The sequence below is a fragment of the Prenolepis imparis genome, unplaced genomic scaffold, assembly GCF_030444845.1.
Source record: "Prenolepis imparis isolate NDT839.2.m4 unplaced genomic scaffold, iyPreImpa1.0 SCAF_11, whole genome shotgun sequence".
Classification (NCBI taxonomy): Eukaryota; Metazoa; Arthropoda; class Insecta; order Hymenoptera; family Formicidae; genus Prenolepis; species Prenolepis imparis.
Window position 1 is genome coordinate 2,951,389 of NW_028141169.1, and position 16,645 is coordinate 2,968,033.

Below are 16,645 nucleotides of genomic sequence, written 5' to 3' on the forward strand. Positions count from 1 at the left end.
CGATTTAGAAAAATTATATTGCGCGAAACGGTTACGACCATTCGACCCGACAGCAATGTCAATTCGCAGCATCCATCTTCCTTGGACTCTGTCGAAAATGTCCGAAAACGAAATGAAAGTTGTCTGTACATTTGCCTGCTTCTCTTTCTCTCTCCGTGATAGCATTGACCCTTTCACAATATACGAGAAACCCTTTGCAGAGAAATAACGAACGTAATTAAGGGGGATAAAGAGATAATCGTGGCCCTTACATAAATAAAAAACTTGTTATCTCTTTTTTTATTTTGTAAAATATCCTTTAAAGCCATATATCTTTTAAAGCCAATATATATTTTCTCAATAATATAATTTTAATTTTTTTTTTTTCGGCTTTAAATTATCGTTTAGCATCTCTTCTGGTTAAATGTTTCGTCCATGACGTGTCACTCGAAAACACGGCATGTAATACCTGAAGTGATGCTTGTTCGGTTTCCTAGTGACACACTCGAACATGTACATGTCTCATGTCACTTGAATCCGCCATCTAATCTCGCGATATAGGCCACCCATCTAAACTTTGGGACTCTCAGATAATGTATATCGATATGCAACGCTGCATATTGTGCGAGGCCGGAAAGATAATTCTTTATTTCGAAGCGTTATTCCAAATCTTTTCTATAAGAGAATAAAAAATATATTCCGGCGACGTACGCCAGTTTTCTAAAATTGCTCCGTATGTCCGGCAAAATACAAGAAAGATTGCTACTCCACGTGTTAGACACATACACTCGCATCCGCGCGGAAATAGCGCGATGTATTATAGAAACTCGCGCGCATATACCGTTCCGTGCACACGTATATAGCGCTCCTTTCTTTCCACCTACATATCTGTCGCAAACGCCCCGCGACGGAAGCACGTCATTAATCTCGATAGCGTGGAAAACGTTCAATACGACGATTTCAAAAGCGCACGTACACCGTCCCATTTCCTCCCGCGAGGAAACAGTGAATTCCTGCTTCTCCGTTACATCTCTTAGAGCTACACGTTAGAGTAGATCCGCGTGTAATCCTCGATTTCACTTGCAGCTTTTGCGGCCGACTCCACAGAGAGAGAGAGAGAGAGAGAGAGAGAGAAACGGAAAAGAAGTGGTGAATGGGAAACGGGAGGGTGGGAAACGGAAGCAGCGTTTTGTCAGAGGTTCGCGACAGCATCGCGGCGACACATCTCCCGGTGCTTGGCTTGGAATAAATTTTGCGCGGGACGCGTTTTGAGCGTATCGTGAGCGGCGGTGGCGAGTGTGTATCGGGACCCTGACCTAGAAACCGTCGCGTATCGATCGTAACTAGCGAATCCGCACTTGGGGCTCGCCTTCCTTTTCCCTTCCTTTAACTCCGAGGCTTTAACGTCATCCAGACACCACTCGAGATAATGCCGACGACGGCGACCAAGAACCTGGGCTGTTTCTACGAGCGCTCCACGGATCCGCTGTTTGTGCAGCGCTGTTTTTGCATCCCTATCTCGATTGACACAAGTGTCTTTCATTTTCCTTTTTAAAATTATCCCCTCCGGAACGAAAATTTCCATATTCTCGTTATTTGCAAGTATTCGCGATTCCGGATTAGCGGATATTTCCGATCGACCTATGCGAGAGGATATATATATATATATATATGCAAACCGTGCCATTTTAAATTGAGGGTCGCAAGGTTGTGTGCTCCTCGAATGTATGTGAAAGCATTACGTTAATTAAAGCAGAAGCAGAGAATAAATTTATAGATTTATAATAGATTTATAAATCGCGAGAGAGATATTGAATTTGCTTATTAGATACAATTTACGATACTTTTTTTTATCAACTTATGACGCAATGCGGTATCTCGTCTAGACACTTCGAAGCTAATTGTTGGCATACTCTTCTCGAAAAATCACTCACAGCAATGAATAAAAATGAATAAAGAATGGAAGATGGACTTGATCACAGTAACCGACTTTTTTTCTAAAATCGTCAATAATTAATAAGGAATTAATCCAGAAGTTTAAGTAGGTTCCGCCGAACATTGTAAACCTTACCGCGAATTAAATCCAGAGGTATATCTGACTATAAGAAATTTTGTAGTCACGGAGATTGTGGCAGACGTGCGCTACATTTTTACAACAAAAGAAATAATCGTGCAATGCGCATTCAATTTTTATTGGATTCATTCTCGATATTGCAGCATTATAAGATAACTATAAAGATTATGTCAGTGGTATATATTTTTTGAATTTGTAAGTGCAAAACGCGAAAATATTTTGCTCTGTTAAAAGAATCCAGATTATATAAAATTCATGCAATGTGTGTTTACTTTATGTTTTGTTATTATCCCTAAAGAATCGCGCGTGAAGCGAAGCCGTTTACTTTCACCCGATAGATTTCATATAGTGCATAGCGCCTCTAGAAAAGAAAAAGTTCTAGAACTTGGTTTATATAGCGTTTTACATTAGTAGGTCAAATATGTATCAACCTGTTTGTTAAACTTTATTATCTACTTTATTACTATTGTTACGATATTATCCGCTTTATTCTGTTCCATATAGTCGTCGAATTATTTATCACCAGATTATGTACGCGCGTATAAGTGACATCTCGTGTAAGCACTATACGCAATCTTCGACGCAGTTATTCGAATCATATTAATAATTCATATACCTCAACAGATGTAATAACTAATTATATGCGATAGCTCATCTATATATACGATTTCTTAAATGTCAAAATTTTATCCTATCTAGATATAAATTTTCTAAAAATTCTTTTCTATTATAAAAGGAATAATTTTTCAGAAAATATTCATATACAGAAATATCATGAATGAAAAAGAGCAGATTTATCTTGTTAATCCTATTAACGCTAGTATGATTTTATATATGTATACAGGCGAAAAAAAAGTTACACTTATTGGATTAATTAGAAGTTGTTTGTATGGCACAAAAAAGCCAACAACCAAATAAATATTTTTGTACATTTGACTGACGTTTAACAAAACAACGAATACACTTTGTGGCCGAAAGTGAACAGAATCTATGACGGTTTCTGTATATTCCTGCGGTTTCGGGCCGAAGGCAACGCGCGAGTGCGAGCAATCAATCACGTTGGGTTTTGCATTAGAATTACCTAGCACCCACGCCTTAATCGCTTACACGCGAGGCAGTATTCGATACCAGCCGACAACGAGGGACCCCGGTTAACAAAATCGATCGTCCTTAGTCAAAGCGTTTGGCAAAAGAAGCGTATCGATTTTCCTAAGAGTTCTTTGGGGTACACTAAAATGACGAGGGTGTAAGGCTGTAACAGGATGCAAAGGGCAAGTGTCTCTTGGTGAGATATTTAAGTGCGCGGATGCAGTATTAGTGTGTTGAGAAAATGTTTCTTTCTTGGTTGTATTTTAATAGTTACATAATATATCGAGTTTTATAGAGTTTAATTATGAGAACAGACGAAAGAATCAGCTCTGAATCTGCATCGTTTTCTATCATTTTCCAACTTTGATTTATATACGAAAGGCTGAGAAAAGATACTAGAAAATTCCCTTAGTTATCTATAAGATATCCGTTATCAGTTTACAAATGACACGAACGAGTAGAAGAACAAGAGAGTGCGCGACATTCGAAGTCGAATTAAATTTTCTATATATAATTCGCTAATCGGTGTCGGATGACAGCGGAACTCGTTATCGATAGCTATCGTGATCATCTCGAATTTGAAAGGAAGATTACTCTGAGACGAGTTATTGAAATCTGCTTGCGCGCTGTCTCTGTAAGGAAGACTTTGTCTTCAACTGATCGATGCTTCCAAGAATTTGATAATTCTTCATTTAGATGACTCTCTCTTTATGCAACCTGAACTTATAATCTACGAATTATCGAGCTTTTGAAAGTACGTGCATTAGATATGTACCTAATGTTAAACTAAATGAGGCAATTATGTAAGACATAGCGACTTACGTAAGATGTCTTTTAATTTGTTTACTTTCTTTATTAGAACAAACAATATTAATTATATAAATTTTCTAAATTAAATTAATCGTCTAATAGAAATAAAATATGTGTTTGTAAATTATTAAAAATATAAAAATATTAGTCTGTTGCATATAGCGTGTAAAAATTCTTAAAAATACACAAAAAATTTCGAACTTTAGTTTTTCTTTGCCAATAAACAATTCTTTAAAAAACAGTTTTTAAAAGGAATTTTAGTTAATTTTCCTATATATTTCTCTCTATTATTATAATTACAAAATTTAAAACAAAATCTTAAAGAGAAGCAGGTTTTTTAGAACAATTTGCAATTTAAATGATCTAAATCTAACACACAAAATGCTCTAAGTCAATACTACAATCAATATTAATATAATTAACTTTACACAGTAATTTTAATCCAATCGATTTCTTTGATCATCGATCGATATCTAATTCCAATTAAACGCGACGCATTTAACTAAACCCACTTAAAGTCCTTCTTTTATTCTCGTTCAAATAATGTCCCGCTCGATTTGGCGACTTGGCAAATATGTCACCTGCTAACATAACTGTTATTTCACCATAAGAAACACATCTTTTATTGGTTTTTCTCGCGCTTTAACTATGCACAAATTCCCTTCGCTGTCGGACAGGTATAGAAATATTTCCAGAACAGACACATCGTTATCTTGGCGCATTATTCGACATCATTTCACTTCTTTCATCCTCGACAGTTAATGCCTTTAATTAATTATAGAGCCAACCCGCTTTGAGTGTAAACGCTCGGTTGATTGAGTTTTGTGGATTAACGGTGTCCTGTCAAATCCGTTTCCACACCCATATCCGACCCATTTCGACGTCACACTCCTGACTAAGGCTTCTTCCATGGCCAAAGTTAGTAATCGACTGTGAGTTTAACAGATTGAGACACGACAGCCGACCGATCTTTTTCTCCCTTCTCTCTCTCTCTTTCTCTCCTCGCTATTTCTTCCAACCTATTCTTCTCTCTACCCACTTCCTTCCAGGGCTCCCCATCGCTTGCTCCGGACAGCTTAAGGGTCGATACTACCATCGCACTCTACTTTCAAGCTCTGGGCACTTTGCCTTTTTTTTTCTCGCCTCGTTCCCACCTTCGGGGATGAAGGCCACTTACATGGGCTTTTTCTCTTTGACCTACTGCTGCCACTGGCACGCAGATCTGTGATCCCTTGACACGAAGCATGATAGGCGGTAAATTAGGCGGCCCTTTTAAGCTCGATTCACGTTACGGACATATAGCGGTGATCACAGTTCGGTCAGTCTATTAGATTGTATCATATTTTACAATCGATCTCGAATCAAGTTGTGGTCTTTGATCTAGTTCGTTTGTGGAAAATATCGTTGCCACGTGACATTGCTCTCGGCACACTGCGTGACGGCCTTTCACTATCGTTGGACATATTTTGTTAGTTTATTTTTTTATAAATTTTTGAGATTTCAAGCTGCAAATATAAATAAAAACATGATAATATTTTTTAAAACAAAACCTTACGTCTAATTGAAACAGAATCTACAGTTCTGTAAACACAGACGCACATCGCGAATTTATATCGCTCTCTTTCGCGCAATATCATCGTTCCATTTTTAAATTTTACGAAGCGTCGTACGAAAAAATAAACTTGTTTTATGTATCGTACGGAAAAGTCCAATTTTTGAAAAAAATGGATGTATATGTGCGAACATCATGTTGCATATATAGAGCCGAAATAAATAACAAAACCTGCGTCACACTGTCGAGAGCGATTCTACTCTATTTCCATATAATACCAAATTTTTCTTCTTATTTTTTTTCTCCTTGCGTTCGTCCACTTTTTGCTTTGACATGCTACCATTCCTAGCGAGTAACAATAAAAGTTCACACGAACTGGTGGTAACCGACATATTTGGAGCATCTCGCAGCTGCTTCGCGAAAACAGTGAAGGATTGTTAATTATTCCACGATATTTTCTGACAAGTGCAATCTGATAATGACTCACACAGAGTTGCTTAAACTATATTTTATATACACATTCTATCCGACCATATAAATGCTTGAAAAAATTTCTTTGAAAATAATCATACATATATCACATCGATTGTTTTAATTATTTTTATCATAAGAATAAAGGAGATAATATAAAATCTACGAGAACATTTCCGTTTTAATTTAATAATTGAAAATTTCTCTTTTCCTAAACTTTCTGTTTTTTATTTTTAGAATTTTTATTTTATTTTTATCATACGATACGAACATTCAGCCTAAATACGGTCGAGTGAGTGAGACAAGTAATCAAATATGACTAAATAAATTTTATTTATTGTGCATTAGCTACTTAATTATCATTAGCCCAATTAAATATACTCGACCGTATAAAGTTAATTATTAATTTGTCACGTTATAAAATAATTTCATTGAATTAAACATTCTTAATTGCACGTGTGTGTGGTGAACCTACTTTTTGTTTATTAATGAAGGTCGTCAAGAAACGTGAGGGAAGAATCTTGCGATCACGGAAAGGTTTCTCACTCGGAGAAATAGATAATGTCGATTGATCAACTACTTGTTGAAATAACGATGATCCCTTTTAACGACAAGACTATCGAGCTCTCGAATTCTCTCACTGCAGCAATCTATAGAGCATGTACACCCTAAATTATGCATGACCTGTATACATGGCGCACTGTGGATTATATACAGCGAAAACGGACGTGCATCATCTATACATGCAAATGTCTTGGTCTTATATGACTATATGTATTTATATTTCATGTCCACTGGTTTAGAGCATGCCAAATTCACCTGGTAGCAGTTATTTGCTTCAGGTTGAATGCAAGTTAATTCTAACGAGGAACTCGATTAAGTATCGAGAAGTATAAAAAAAATATTAAAAGTTTGTTTAAAAATTCGTCTAATAAGATTACATCTATAAAAATCTCTCTTTTATGAAAAATGAATGCATGGAAGCTAATTGCATTTTCATTTATTCTTTTAAATTTCAATTTCGCAACTTTGCCTTCAATATATCTTTTTTTTCTTTTTTCTTTTCATCGAATGCATTTCTACGCTCTGCTGCATGCACATCACTTTAGTAGACTATGAATGGTCTACGCAACGTGCAATATGCACAATTATTTTGTTACACATATTACATACATCATTAACTGACGTACTTTATTCATAGAATAAACATTTTATTTGGTATAGCGTACACGTAACACATCTAGGTAGTACGTGTTGGTTTCGTAAATGTTTTCTAAACGTATCTTATATAATACCATTAGTATTAATTTAGGAAACGTTATGAAGCCAACATGTGTTACTTGGGACATTAATTCTCAAATATACTCTATAATTTTTCAATTTTTATTTTGGAAAAAAATAGATCAGACCATGCAGTCATAAACGAAAAGAATATAGTTTAATTTTAATATTAAATAAATTCTCCTTTTACGGCTATTTTTGCTCTTAAATTCATTCTGAAATTGTGTAAGCAATACTTATCGAGTGCATATGTATATATGATATTATTTAAATCTTAAATTCAATTTCAAAGCAATGCACTAATCGCATAGTTTCACATCTTGTAAAATTTTATCGAACGATAAGATTAAAGTTCCTTGCTGCCTTTTTTGAAATCTGTAAAAAAATCTGACACCTTGTATTTGCATAGTGTGAGTCAGTAGCATAATAAATTAATAATATTTATAAAAAGGTGAAAAGGACTTTGACGGGCTGCCAATATAGACTTATATAGATTGAGCTTCTATAAGTAAATTAATAAATTATGTTTATATATTCTTAAAGTTGGAGATTGTATAGAAAAGTAAGTCTGTAGGGTAAAAGGTAGAACGTAGCTGCATGAGATGAATCTTGAGACGTATCTTGCGATTATCTCGGAGTTGTATTTTCAATCTCGTCGATTCGCGCCAGCATTTTTCCGACGTCGTAGGTCGTAGAAAATCGACGATGCGAATAAAGAATAAGTTCGATACTCGACGCGCACGCACATGGACGATTTCGTATAAACCTATAAACGTCTCGCACGCTCGATCTGGCGTAAAACAAGAACAAAAGACGTCGAGAGCGAGAGCTATACGAGGACATTTCCGTATTTCCTGATCGCAATCGGAAGCTCGACGAAGCGCGGAATTTGCAAGCGCTATGAAATTTACTCGAATGCAACGAGCCTGCTCCGCAATAATGTACACTAATGCACATAGCAGCAAAGCTGACTCAATTTCCAACATAAAACAATTCGGATATGTTAACGTTGTAATTAGCGTGGTTAAATACAATTTTCTCTTGCCTACCTATGCGCGATATACATATATATACCTATACACTTTTGATCAATTATAGAATAATTTTTTCAACACCAAAAAAAATATATATACGAATAATTTTGATAAAATTTACATAAAAATGATTTCTCTATGTCGCGTGTGTGCGCGCGCGTCTCTATTAAATCTTTTAACAATTTTGTCATGATTTTTTTAATAACGACAAAGTGGGTTTAGGTAAATCCCTGGTTTTTCACAAAAAAGAGGCACATTTTGCATATTCCTCTTTAATGATCAAAAGCAAATTGTGATGACGATGTGCTTTTGACAACGCAATATGGGGATTGCATTCGTCCTCTTAAAAAAATGGACAAACCTTAATAACGATATGCTTATCGAATTATTCAGCAAACATACATACGGAATTTTGCATAGAGACATGCATTTGCATCGCGTCGCGAAGTAACACGCCTACGTTTTTGCTATAAATTCGACTACGGGATGATCGCATAATTAAAAGCTAAATGCTTGGCGCTTCTAACCTTATTAACCTGCATCTCTGGTGCTGTTCAGGCAAGGTGGACGAGAAAGCGACGCAGCTGCACGCGATAGCTTCGCTGAAGGTGCTGCTGGATGCCACCAGGCCGCACAACGGCGCCGCGACGTCGACCGCCGCCCATTATTCCGGCGCTCCCTCGAAGGAGACGACCCTGCAGCTGCAGCAGGGCTCGCAAGGCACCACCACCACTACCACGACTACGACTACCACCGCCGGCACCACCGCCGGCATTCAGGAACTTCCTAACGGCGGTATCGCCGCCGGTCTCGACGCTGGCCTCGAATCGGTAATTGTCCAATACAAGAAATACCTCAGAGATCCCCGATCGGGATCCGGATCTATTGATCGATCTTAGGTGTGTTATTGTCGCCTGACGTCAATTGGGAAATCGTTAATTGAAAAAAAATACCCAATCGTGCCGTAAAAGATGTATGACGATTTTTTTCCATTGTGCTCTCTTAAATCAGTATATTACTGATGAGAGAGTGATCAGTAATTTTTCAATTATAAATGTAGCACTTCAAATTTCAAATAGTGAAATCTTCTCACTGAGAAGAATCAATGAATACACTGGCTGACTCTTTTCAATGAAATCTTACTGACATATTCAGTGAAACATGAGAAGAGCAAAGTGTGAAATATTTTCGATGAAATTTTGCCACCTTAATCAATGACATTTTCATTGATTCAATTTAAGAGAGTATATTTTTTACGAGATTCTTGAATATACGATACTTGTATGGTAAGAGGGCACTTACACATTTATATCGCTTAATAAAATCGATCGATATCCTCCAAGTTATAAATGATCCTTCCTTATCGTAGAAAATTTATTTCTAATAATTAAGGAAGGAACCACATTCTGGCATAAGGATTCCGATTCGTTAAGCGGTGTATTCCGAACCGAGATATTGGAATAGTTTCGTTTCTCTCGTGCTGTGCCGTCGTAAAACAAAGAGGCCGAGAATATGTTGATTGGAATTTGTCGTTCCACTTTTCTTCACAAAATGTTTGAGTTGCTCGCAGCTTATTCGTCGTCCCGTTTTTTCGTTTAAACGTGAAGCGTTTCGAATACATTATTTTCCGCGCACATGAATATTGCAAAGGAAAAGTAACTTTTAGCTCGATAAATAAGTACAATAAACTAATTTTGAAATTAGTGCAACTGCTTTCGAGATGGTTGTCGCGTACATCAGAACACGCTTTGTAAAGAGCACGTTAGTTCGATACCGTAATGCTCTACTTTCCATTGTGAAATGTTTGCTTCTATCATGACTTGGATATCCTGAATTAGAATAGGCAGTTTAATTCCCGCAATACTGCGAATCACGCAAAGTAATCCTTTTTAACTTGTACATTGAACGTCATTCTCCGATGTAGCATTTCGCTCTATATATTTTGGAGTTCTTTCTTTCTCTTTCTCTCTCAATTACAGACATCTGTGTTAATATAAAATCCACGCTGTCCCATATAATTTTATCGGAATAATTTTAACATTTTAATTATTTACTACAAGAAGAAAAGCTATAAATAGAATATAATTCAGACCAAAAAGATTCGTGACTCAAAGTAGTGTTTTAAAACGCGATAAAGATTTTTATATAAATAGACTTAGTTATATATTACAATATTTACTTGCATGTATTTCTCAAGCGATACATTAATAGTTACATCGCTATTGAAAGAGAGAGTTTATAAATGGCAATATTGCTCTCTATTTAGCTGTAGCAAATGTCGTCGTAGCTCGTAAATGTCACCCAAAATAACAGCGGCGATAGTCAAAGTCAGCTTTACACTAACTACGTTTGCAGCTTCAAACACGCACGAGTATAAATCGGCGCGAGGTGTTCATCCATTAAGTCTTATCGGGACAACCGCAATTTTCACCCGACCCCGCCTCGAACTTGGCGGTATAAATCAGAGCAACGCTCGATATTTGTCGGCTTCGAACTTTAAAAGTTCATCCAAGGTTATTTTGCCCACGTCGAACTCGGCCGCGTTAAGGGGATGAAATATGTGAAAACGGAGGCTCGTCAACGTCGCGGTATCTCGACAGGGGAAAATCCAATCGGATCTGCTAGCGTAGGCGCGTGCACGATTGTCGTCAGAAGGGAAAACAAAATTAAAGAGCGCAAAAGAATCGACAAGTATTTTTTATCTATGTCGAATGCGACGTTCTCTCGTGACGAGAATTTTCCTTCCCCTAAGAAAATGCAATAAAAAAAAAAGGAAAATATAACGAACGACATCACTCCTCTAAACTTTTCGGCTGTTCGTGGGATGATATCGGAAAGAACTCTACCGAAAATTCTGTATGTGGCGCGGACAGAGATAAATATTCAATTATTCTTCTCGATAAGGCGATACTATGATAGAAACGCATACTCGAAGCCATCATTTCCAATTGGAGCTGACCTCCAACTTCGTGACAAACTGCCTTATCTATCTCTCTTTTATCGTCTCCGAAAAATTCTAAAACAATATTGCGTAGTGTAGATCCGACAGCAGACGTGTACCATCGAAATTCTGTTTAAGCTCACTTAAACATTCTGTTAGCGCACTGGATCCCACTCTTAATCGCGAAACAAATTTTCGACAAAGTGCATAGGAAAACACAGGTAGCTGATCGTGACTCCAATTAAAAGAGAATGTCCCGAGAAGCGACGATAGAACAGATCGGTGGTTGGCCGCAACAAATTGCCATGTCGTGCACGAGGCCCTCGGTTTAAATCGATACGTTGCGTCTCTCGTGTCATTTTCTTGCGTCGAACATTCGAGCTTTTATCGTCGCATTAACATTTATCACGTTCAGCAATGAAGAACGGCGAGTGTAAAGTGCTCACTTAAAAAATGCATCGCGTATAAACATGTGACACGTTCTTCGTATTCTCTCACGAATTTTATCCACAGCATCGCCCCTCGTCTTTTACGATCCTTCGACTAACAATAAGATCAGCTCAAATCTGATCGAGATATCTCGTACGAGATGTCGCAGTTCAGTGCGTAATTTTATTTTAACGTTTATTTACTTTTTATAATGTTATTTAATCATGACATAAAAGAGGAGTATGAGCTACGCGAAGTGTCGTAAATACTTATTTTCATTATTACGAGTTGTTTCAAGTTTTAATGGAAAAAATAAGATAATAATATTTTTCATATTAACGATAATTAATTTTTTGATTAAAAATTTAATCACATACTTCTAACATGACGTCAAACGTAACAATTAAACGTGTAAAACTTATGGTATAGAGGAAAGCCATTCTTTTTGTCATAAAATTTGTCTTAAAATCGAAGGAAGGAAATATAGCTTACACGAAAGCTCCGGACTAGCTTAATGTGAATAAAGAGGACTCGAGAGCTTAACGTTTAATCGTAAAAAAAGACCGCAACAATCTCTATTGTTATACGAAAGAACTCTCGTTCTCGCAGTCGATCGCAGTCACAATGACACAAAGAAGCATCGGAATGGCGAAACAATTTCCCCAGGAGCAGGATACATAATCGTCGCTTGTAATTTGGAAAGTTACTCTGCGGAAATATAAATCGGAAATCGACTAATCCGAAGCCCTCTCTCTCTCTTTCTCTCTCTCTCGAGGATATTAGCCGACGCTAGCTGCTGGTATCGCGACGCCCGGATGGACAGCAAGTAGTCTCAGGCGGCTTTGTCCTAAATGAGCGAAGAGAGGACCTTTTCATTTTGAATGCATCGGAGAATCTGGGTCAATGCTGCATCCCACCCGTCCCTGCTCTGCACGTTGTAGATTCGCGAGCGCGCGCGCGCATTTTCCACGCAGCAAAGTCATCAATCGTCCGATTTTCCGGATTTGCGGAGACGAAAGACACCCGAGGAACGGGTTCATATAATGTTTCGGTCCAACAGCCTCGTTAAGCTTACAACGAAGTAACGAGATTCAAGATACATGGCCTATGACGATATTAATCAAACTGGACTAGGAGCTCGTGTAAAATTTTAATCTCTTCGCGATTTTATAATTTCGAAAAATTCATGATCGTGCGACGATACAAATACTGATGATATAATTGATTTATATTGCTTATAATGAATTGGGCTTGATCTTGGAGGCGTTGGCTCAAACGACACTATTCTTCTCTTTGAGCAAGTATACCGTCCTTTAATAATAATCCTTGCTAATGCGGAGACATTTAAAACGAGAATTAGTCTGGGACCGGATTTATTTCGTTCTTAAATGACGGCATGACTGAAAACAATGGTAGTTTATATAAGCATTCGCGATGGCATTGTGCCGCGGTTTACTCGAGATCGAATAACGGAAAGACACTTTGTGCCTTTGCTCGAAACCACAATTCGTGGTTTTTAAAAGGGTTCCTTTTAGCCTTGCGGCATTCCTCGATAATGCGAATAAACATTTCCTTCGCATTCCTCGAGACAGCGGTGAAATATTACCGTTTAAGCAGCATCGAATAAACAAATTTAACGTTCGGGCATCTTAGATTAAAGCGAAAACACGATTTAAAGAGAATTTAATTATTCGATATGTTTATTCCATAGGGCGAAGAGGATGAACCTCCAGAGGCCTTGGACATGGGCTGGCCCAGCAGCCCGAGGAAAAGGCTGACTTACATCTTGGTCGCGCCAATCTTATTTCCTCTTTGGTTAACGTTACCAGATACGAGAACACCTAGAGGTAACCAATAATCACCTTTCTATTACTTGTATGAACTCGAACGAAGAATACAGTAAATTATTTTTCACTCAAGGTGAACATCTCTCGGTTTGTAATGTTATCTTTTCTCAGTTCCAGTCATTAAAAAAGTTTATACGTAATATGTTTAAAAAGAAAGATATAATTTTTAATTTTACGGAATTAAATAAAATTAATTATTTATTGTAGAACAGATTTGTGTGATTTGAAAATTAGACCAGATTAAATCTGTCTGTGCAATCATTTGTGTTTGATTGATGTGATAGACAGCTGAATATTTGCGCCATTACATACCTTGCTCTTGATGGCTTTTTCTTTTAATATTTTCACTCGCTGTTGACTGTTCGAGCGATATTAGGTTCCTCCATACCGACAAATAATAATCGGTCCTGAATAGAGGCAGATAAAAACTGGAGCAAAGACAAAAGCAGATCCTTTGTAAAGCGCAAGGGCGATTAAGCAGTTTCATTTGCATATCTTGCGCCCATTGCGAGACCCAAACTCCTTTCTTTCTGAAAAGTCAATTAGGATATTTATGAAATGAATATAGAAACCTTTAAAAGAATACGAAAAAATTAATTCTCCAAAAGTATTTCTAATCGATAAATATTTTTATGAACTTAATATTTTTCGTTCTTTATTTCTATTGTTCGAGAATAATGTTAAGATGCAAAAATATGTCAAGATAATTTCAAATTCAATTTCATTGTAATAACTCGTTATTTATATTATTTGATTTCACTACGATGGCGAATATAATCGAGAATATTTATTTACGTATATTTCACTCGACTGCAATAAATTGCTCATACTATGATAAATAATTGATCTGTATATTGAACCTCTTGCAAATAATGAGAATCGATAAGATTTAAGAATTTTCGCGCGATAATTAAACACTATTCAGCATTAAATTTGCTTGTGCATTAATTATTATACCTAATTAATTATCTAAATGCGCATGAAAACGACAATTTGTCGTTCGCCAGAAATATTATCCAGGGAGAATTTTAAAAAATGTAGAGAAGCTTGTGTGTTTCGAATGCGCCATCAATTAGAGCCAGAACTCTAGGACCGGGGAAGCTATGTGTACCCGTCTTTTTTTTTTAATTCGCTGAAAACGTCGGGATCAGATTAAATCCTATCAATCAGCGCAAACGTCGCGCCATGTTTTGTCCGCCCGGTATATATATATTGACCCCCGAGGTAATATTAGCTCAACTCCGGGAATTTGGGATTCCGAGCCATCGATTTCGCCGAGATGGAACTCGTCTTTCATCAACACACACGAGACTAATTAAACGGCATTTATGCCTAACTCGCCGTTTAAGTTTACATTTCATTGTCACGTATCATAAATAATTGTCGTGTGACATGATGTAGCAATACCTTGTCGAAGATCAGCGTGGCGGAAAAATAAAGATTAGATTTTTCTTTTCCAAATTTCACTGTGGAAAACATGTGGACACGCGATAATCGCGAATTATCGCGCGACAAAAACATTATAGCGATACGATTCGGCCTCTTATCGGAGTCGCGAGGACGAGTGAATCTATTGGATTTGGTACGTGCTCGCGTTGCAATTTAATAATAAATGTTAAGATCAACGTGACATCGACACTCGCGAGCGCGTTGCTGTTATTCAAAGCACCTCGCAGCCGCCATTTATCACACGCCTCCTGCATTATCTCAGCCTAATAACACGCTTCTATTGCGATATACCGCACAATACCCGCGACGAAAGATGATATTGACACGTTAATTTCGCATCGGGGACTGATTGTTGCATACGTACGAATGCACAGATAGTACGAACGTATGTACATACTCGTTCTATTATCAACTAAAATTCCGATATGTCCTTTGAATTTCAGCAATCTCGGGTCTTTGATTACCGATCTGTTAATATGAACGTTACCGCGATCAATTAATGCGGGATTGTACGCACCGCAAAACGCACAAGCGAGTCAAAGATCGTCGCTAAATTATACATATATATAGCTCAGTCTATTTGTTTGTACGTCAATATTTTTTTATAAAAAAGTTTATTCAAATCGAGATATTCAAACTTCCTTCTTATACTATATGTATTGGCAAACTTCCCTCTTAAAAATATTTATGATATTCATATATTAAAAAATCAAATTAAATTGAAAAATAAATTGAAAAAGTTGGCAAATGTATATATCTTCTGCTAAATAAGTGTGATTACTTTTGTACCAAATTAAAAAAAAAATTTATGATGCGATTCTTTTCTTCGAATTTGTTTATCGAATAATTAAAACTGTCCAGATTGAACTTAATTAATCTCGCTTAAATTAAGCAAATTAATTATCACGTAACTTTTCTCTTTCTCTCTCTCTCTCTCTCTCTCTCTCTATTGCGTATTTTCATTTATTCAGATTAAAAAGCTAATATGGAAAACAATTTAGTAGAGGAAACTTTTATTTTGTAATCTCATTCCGCTTTAGAGATTGCCATAATCATAATCATGAAAAGAAATTAGTTTTGTGAACAAATATCGAAAAATTCTTTATGTTTCTAGAGTGGAACCATCTATATGATATATATTGAGTTCCACTAATTGTGTAAGTAATCATTCGAGGCAGAATTCTTCTTCCAACGTTCTCAAATTAAACCCTTGAGATTCACTCATTAGGATTAAATTACGGTGGGGATTAGATATCTCGAACTTCACCCTCATCATCGTACTTAAAGCATGTAAATGCGTCATTGAAGTCTGAACACTGACGGTTTTTATTGATAGAGACCAATTTCATCTGTCGTTATATATCGCTAAGAGAAAAAATGCAATTTACTGAGGATTCCTCGTTTAAATAGCAGCATAAACAATAATAATATTGACGATTGCAAGCTAATAATTAACAATTAATAATTAATTATAAACATTACCATTAAATTATTAAAATGATTAAGTAATAGCGTATCTCTGTTCATACTTTTCTTTAAATTTTATTTTATAATATATATTTTTTTAATACCTTTATTTATTTATTTATTTTTATATATTTTATTTATTTATTTTTATGATATATTTTATGATATATATTAATTGTGTGTGCCAATTATTAGTTTATCCACAAATATGTGTTCTATGCT

The 16,645-nt window shown here is 36.4% G+C and overlaps 1 protein-coding gene across 6 annotated transcripts in view; it reads left to right on the plus strand.

Annotated features, from left to right (window-relative positions):
- Nckx30c (solute carrier family 24 member Nckx30C) overlaps positions 1-16,645 on the plus strand; it is a 66,042-nt gene that overhangs the window by 31,974 nt on the left and 17,423 nt on the right. For all 6 annotated transcript variants that reach the window (XM_083050018.1, XM_083050020.1, XM_083050019.1 and 3 more), the window contains 2 exons: positions 8,849-9,120; positions 13,372-13,507. In XM_083050018.1, coding sequence (XP_082906144.1) covers positions 8,849-9,120; positions 13,372-13,507 — 408 coding nt within the window. The remainder of the gene's footprint in view (positions 1-8,848; positions 9,121-13,371; positions 13,508-16,645) is intronic.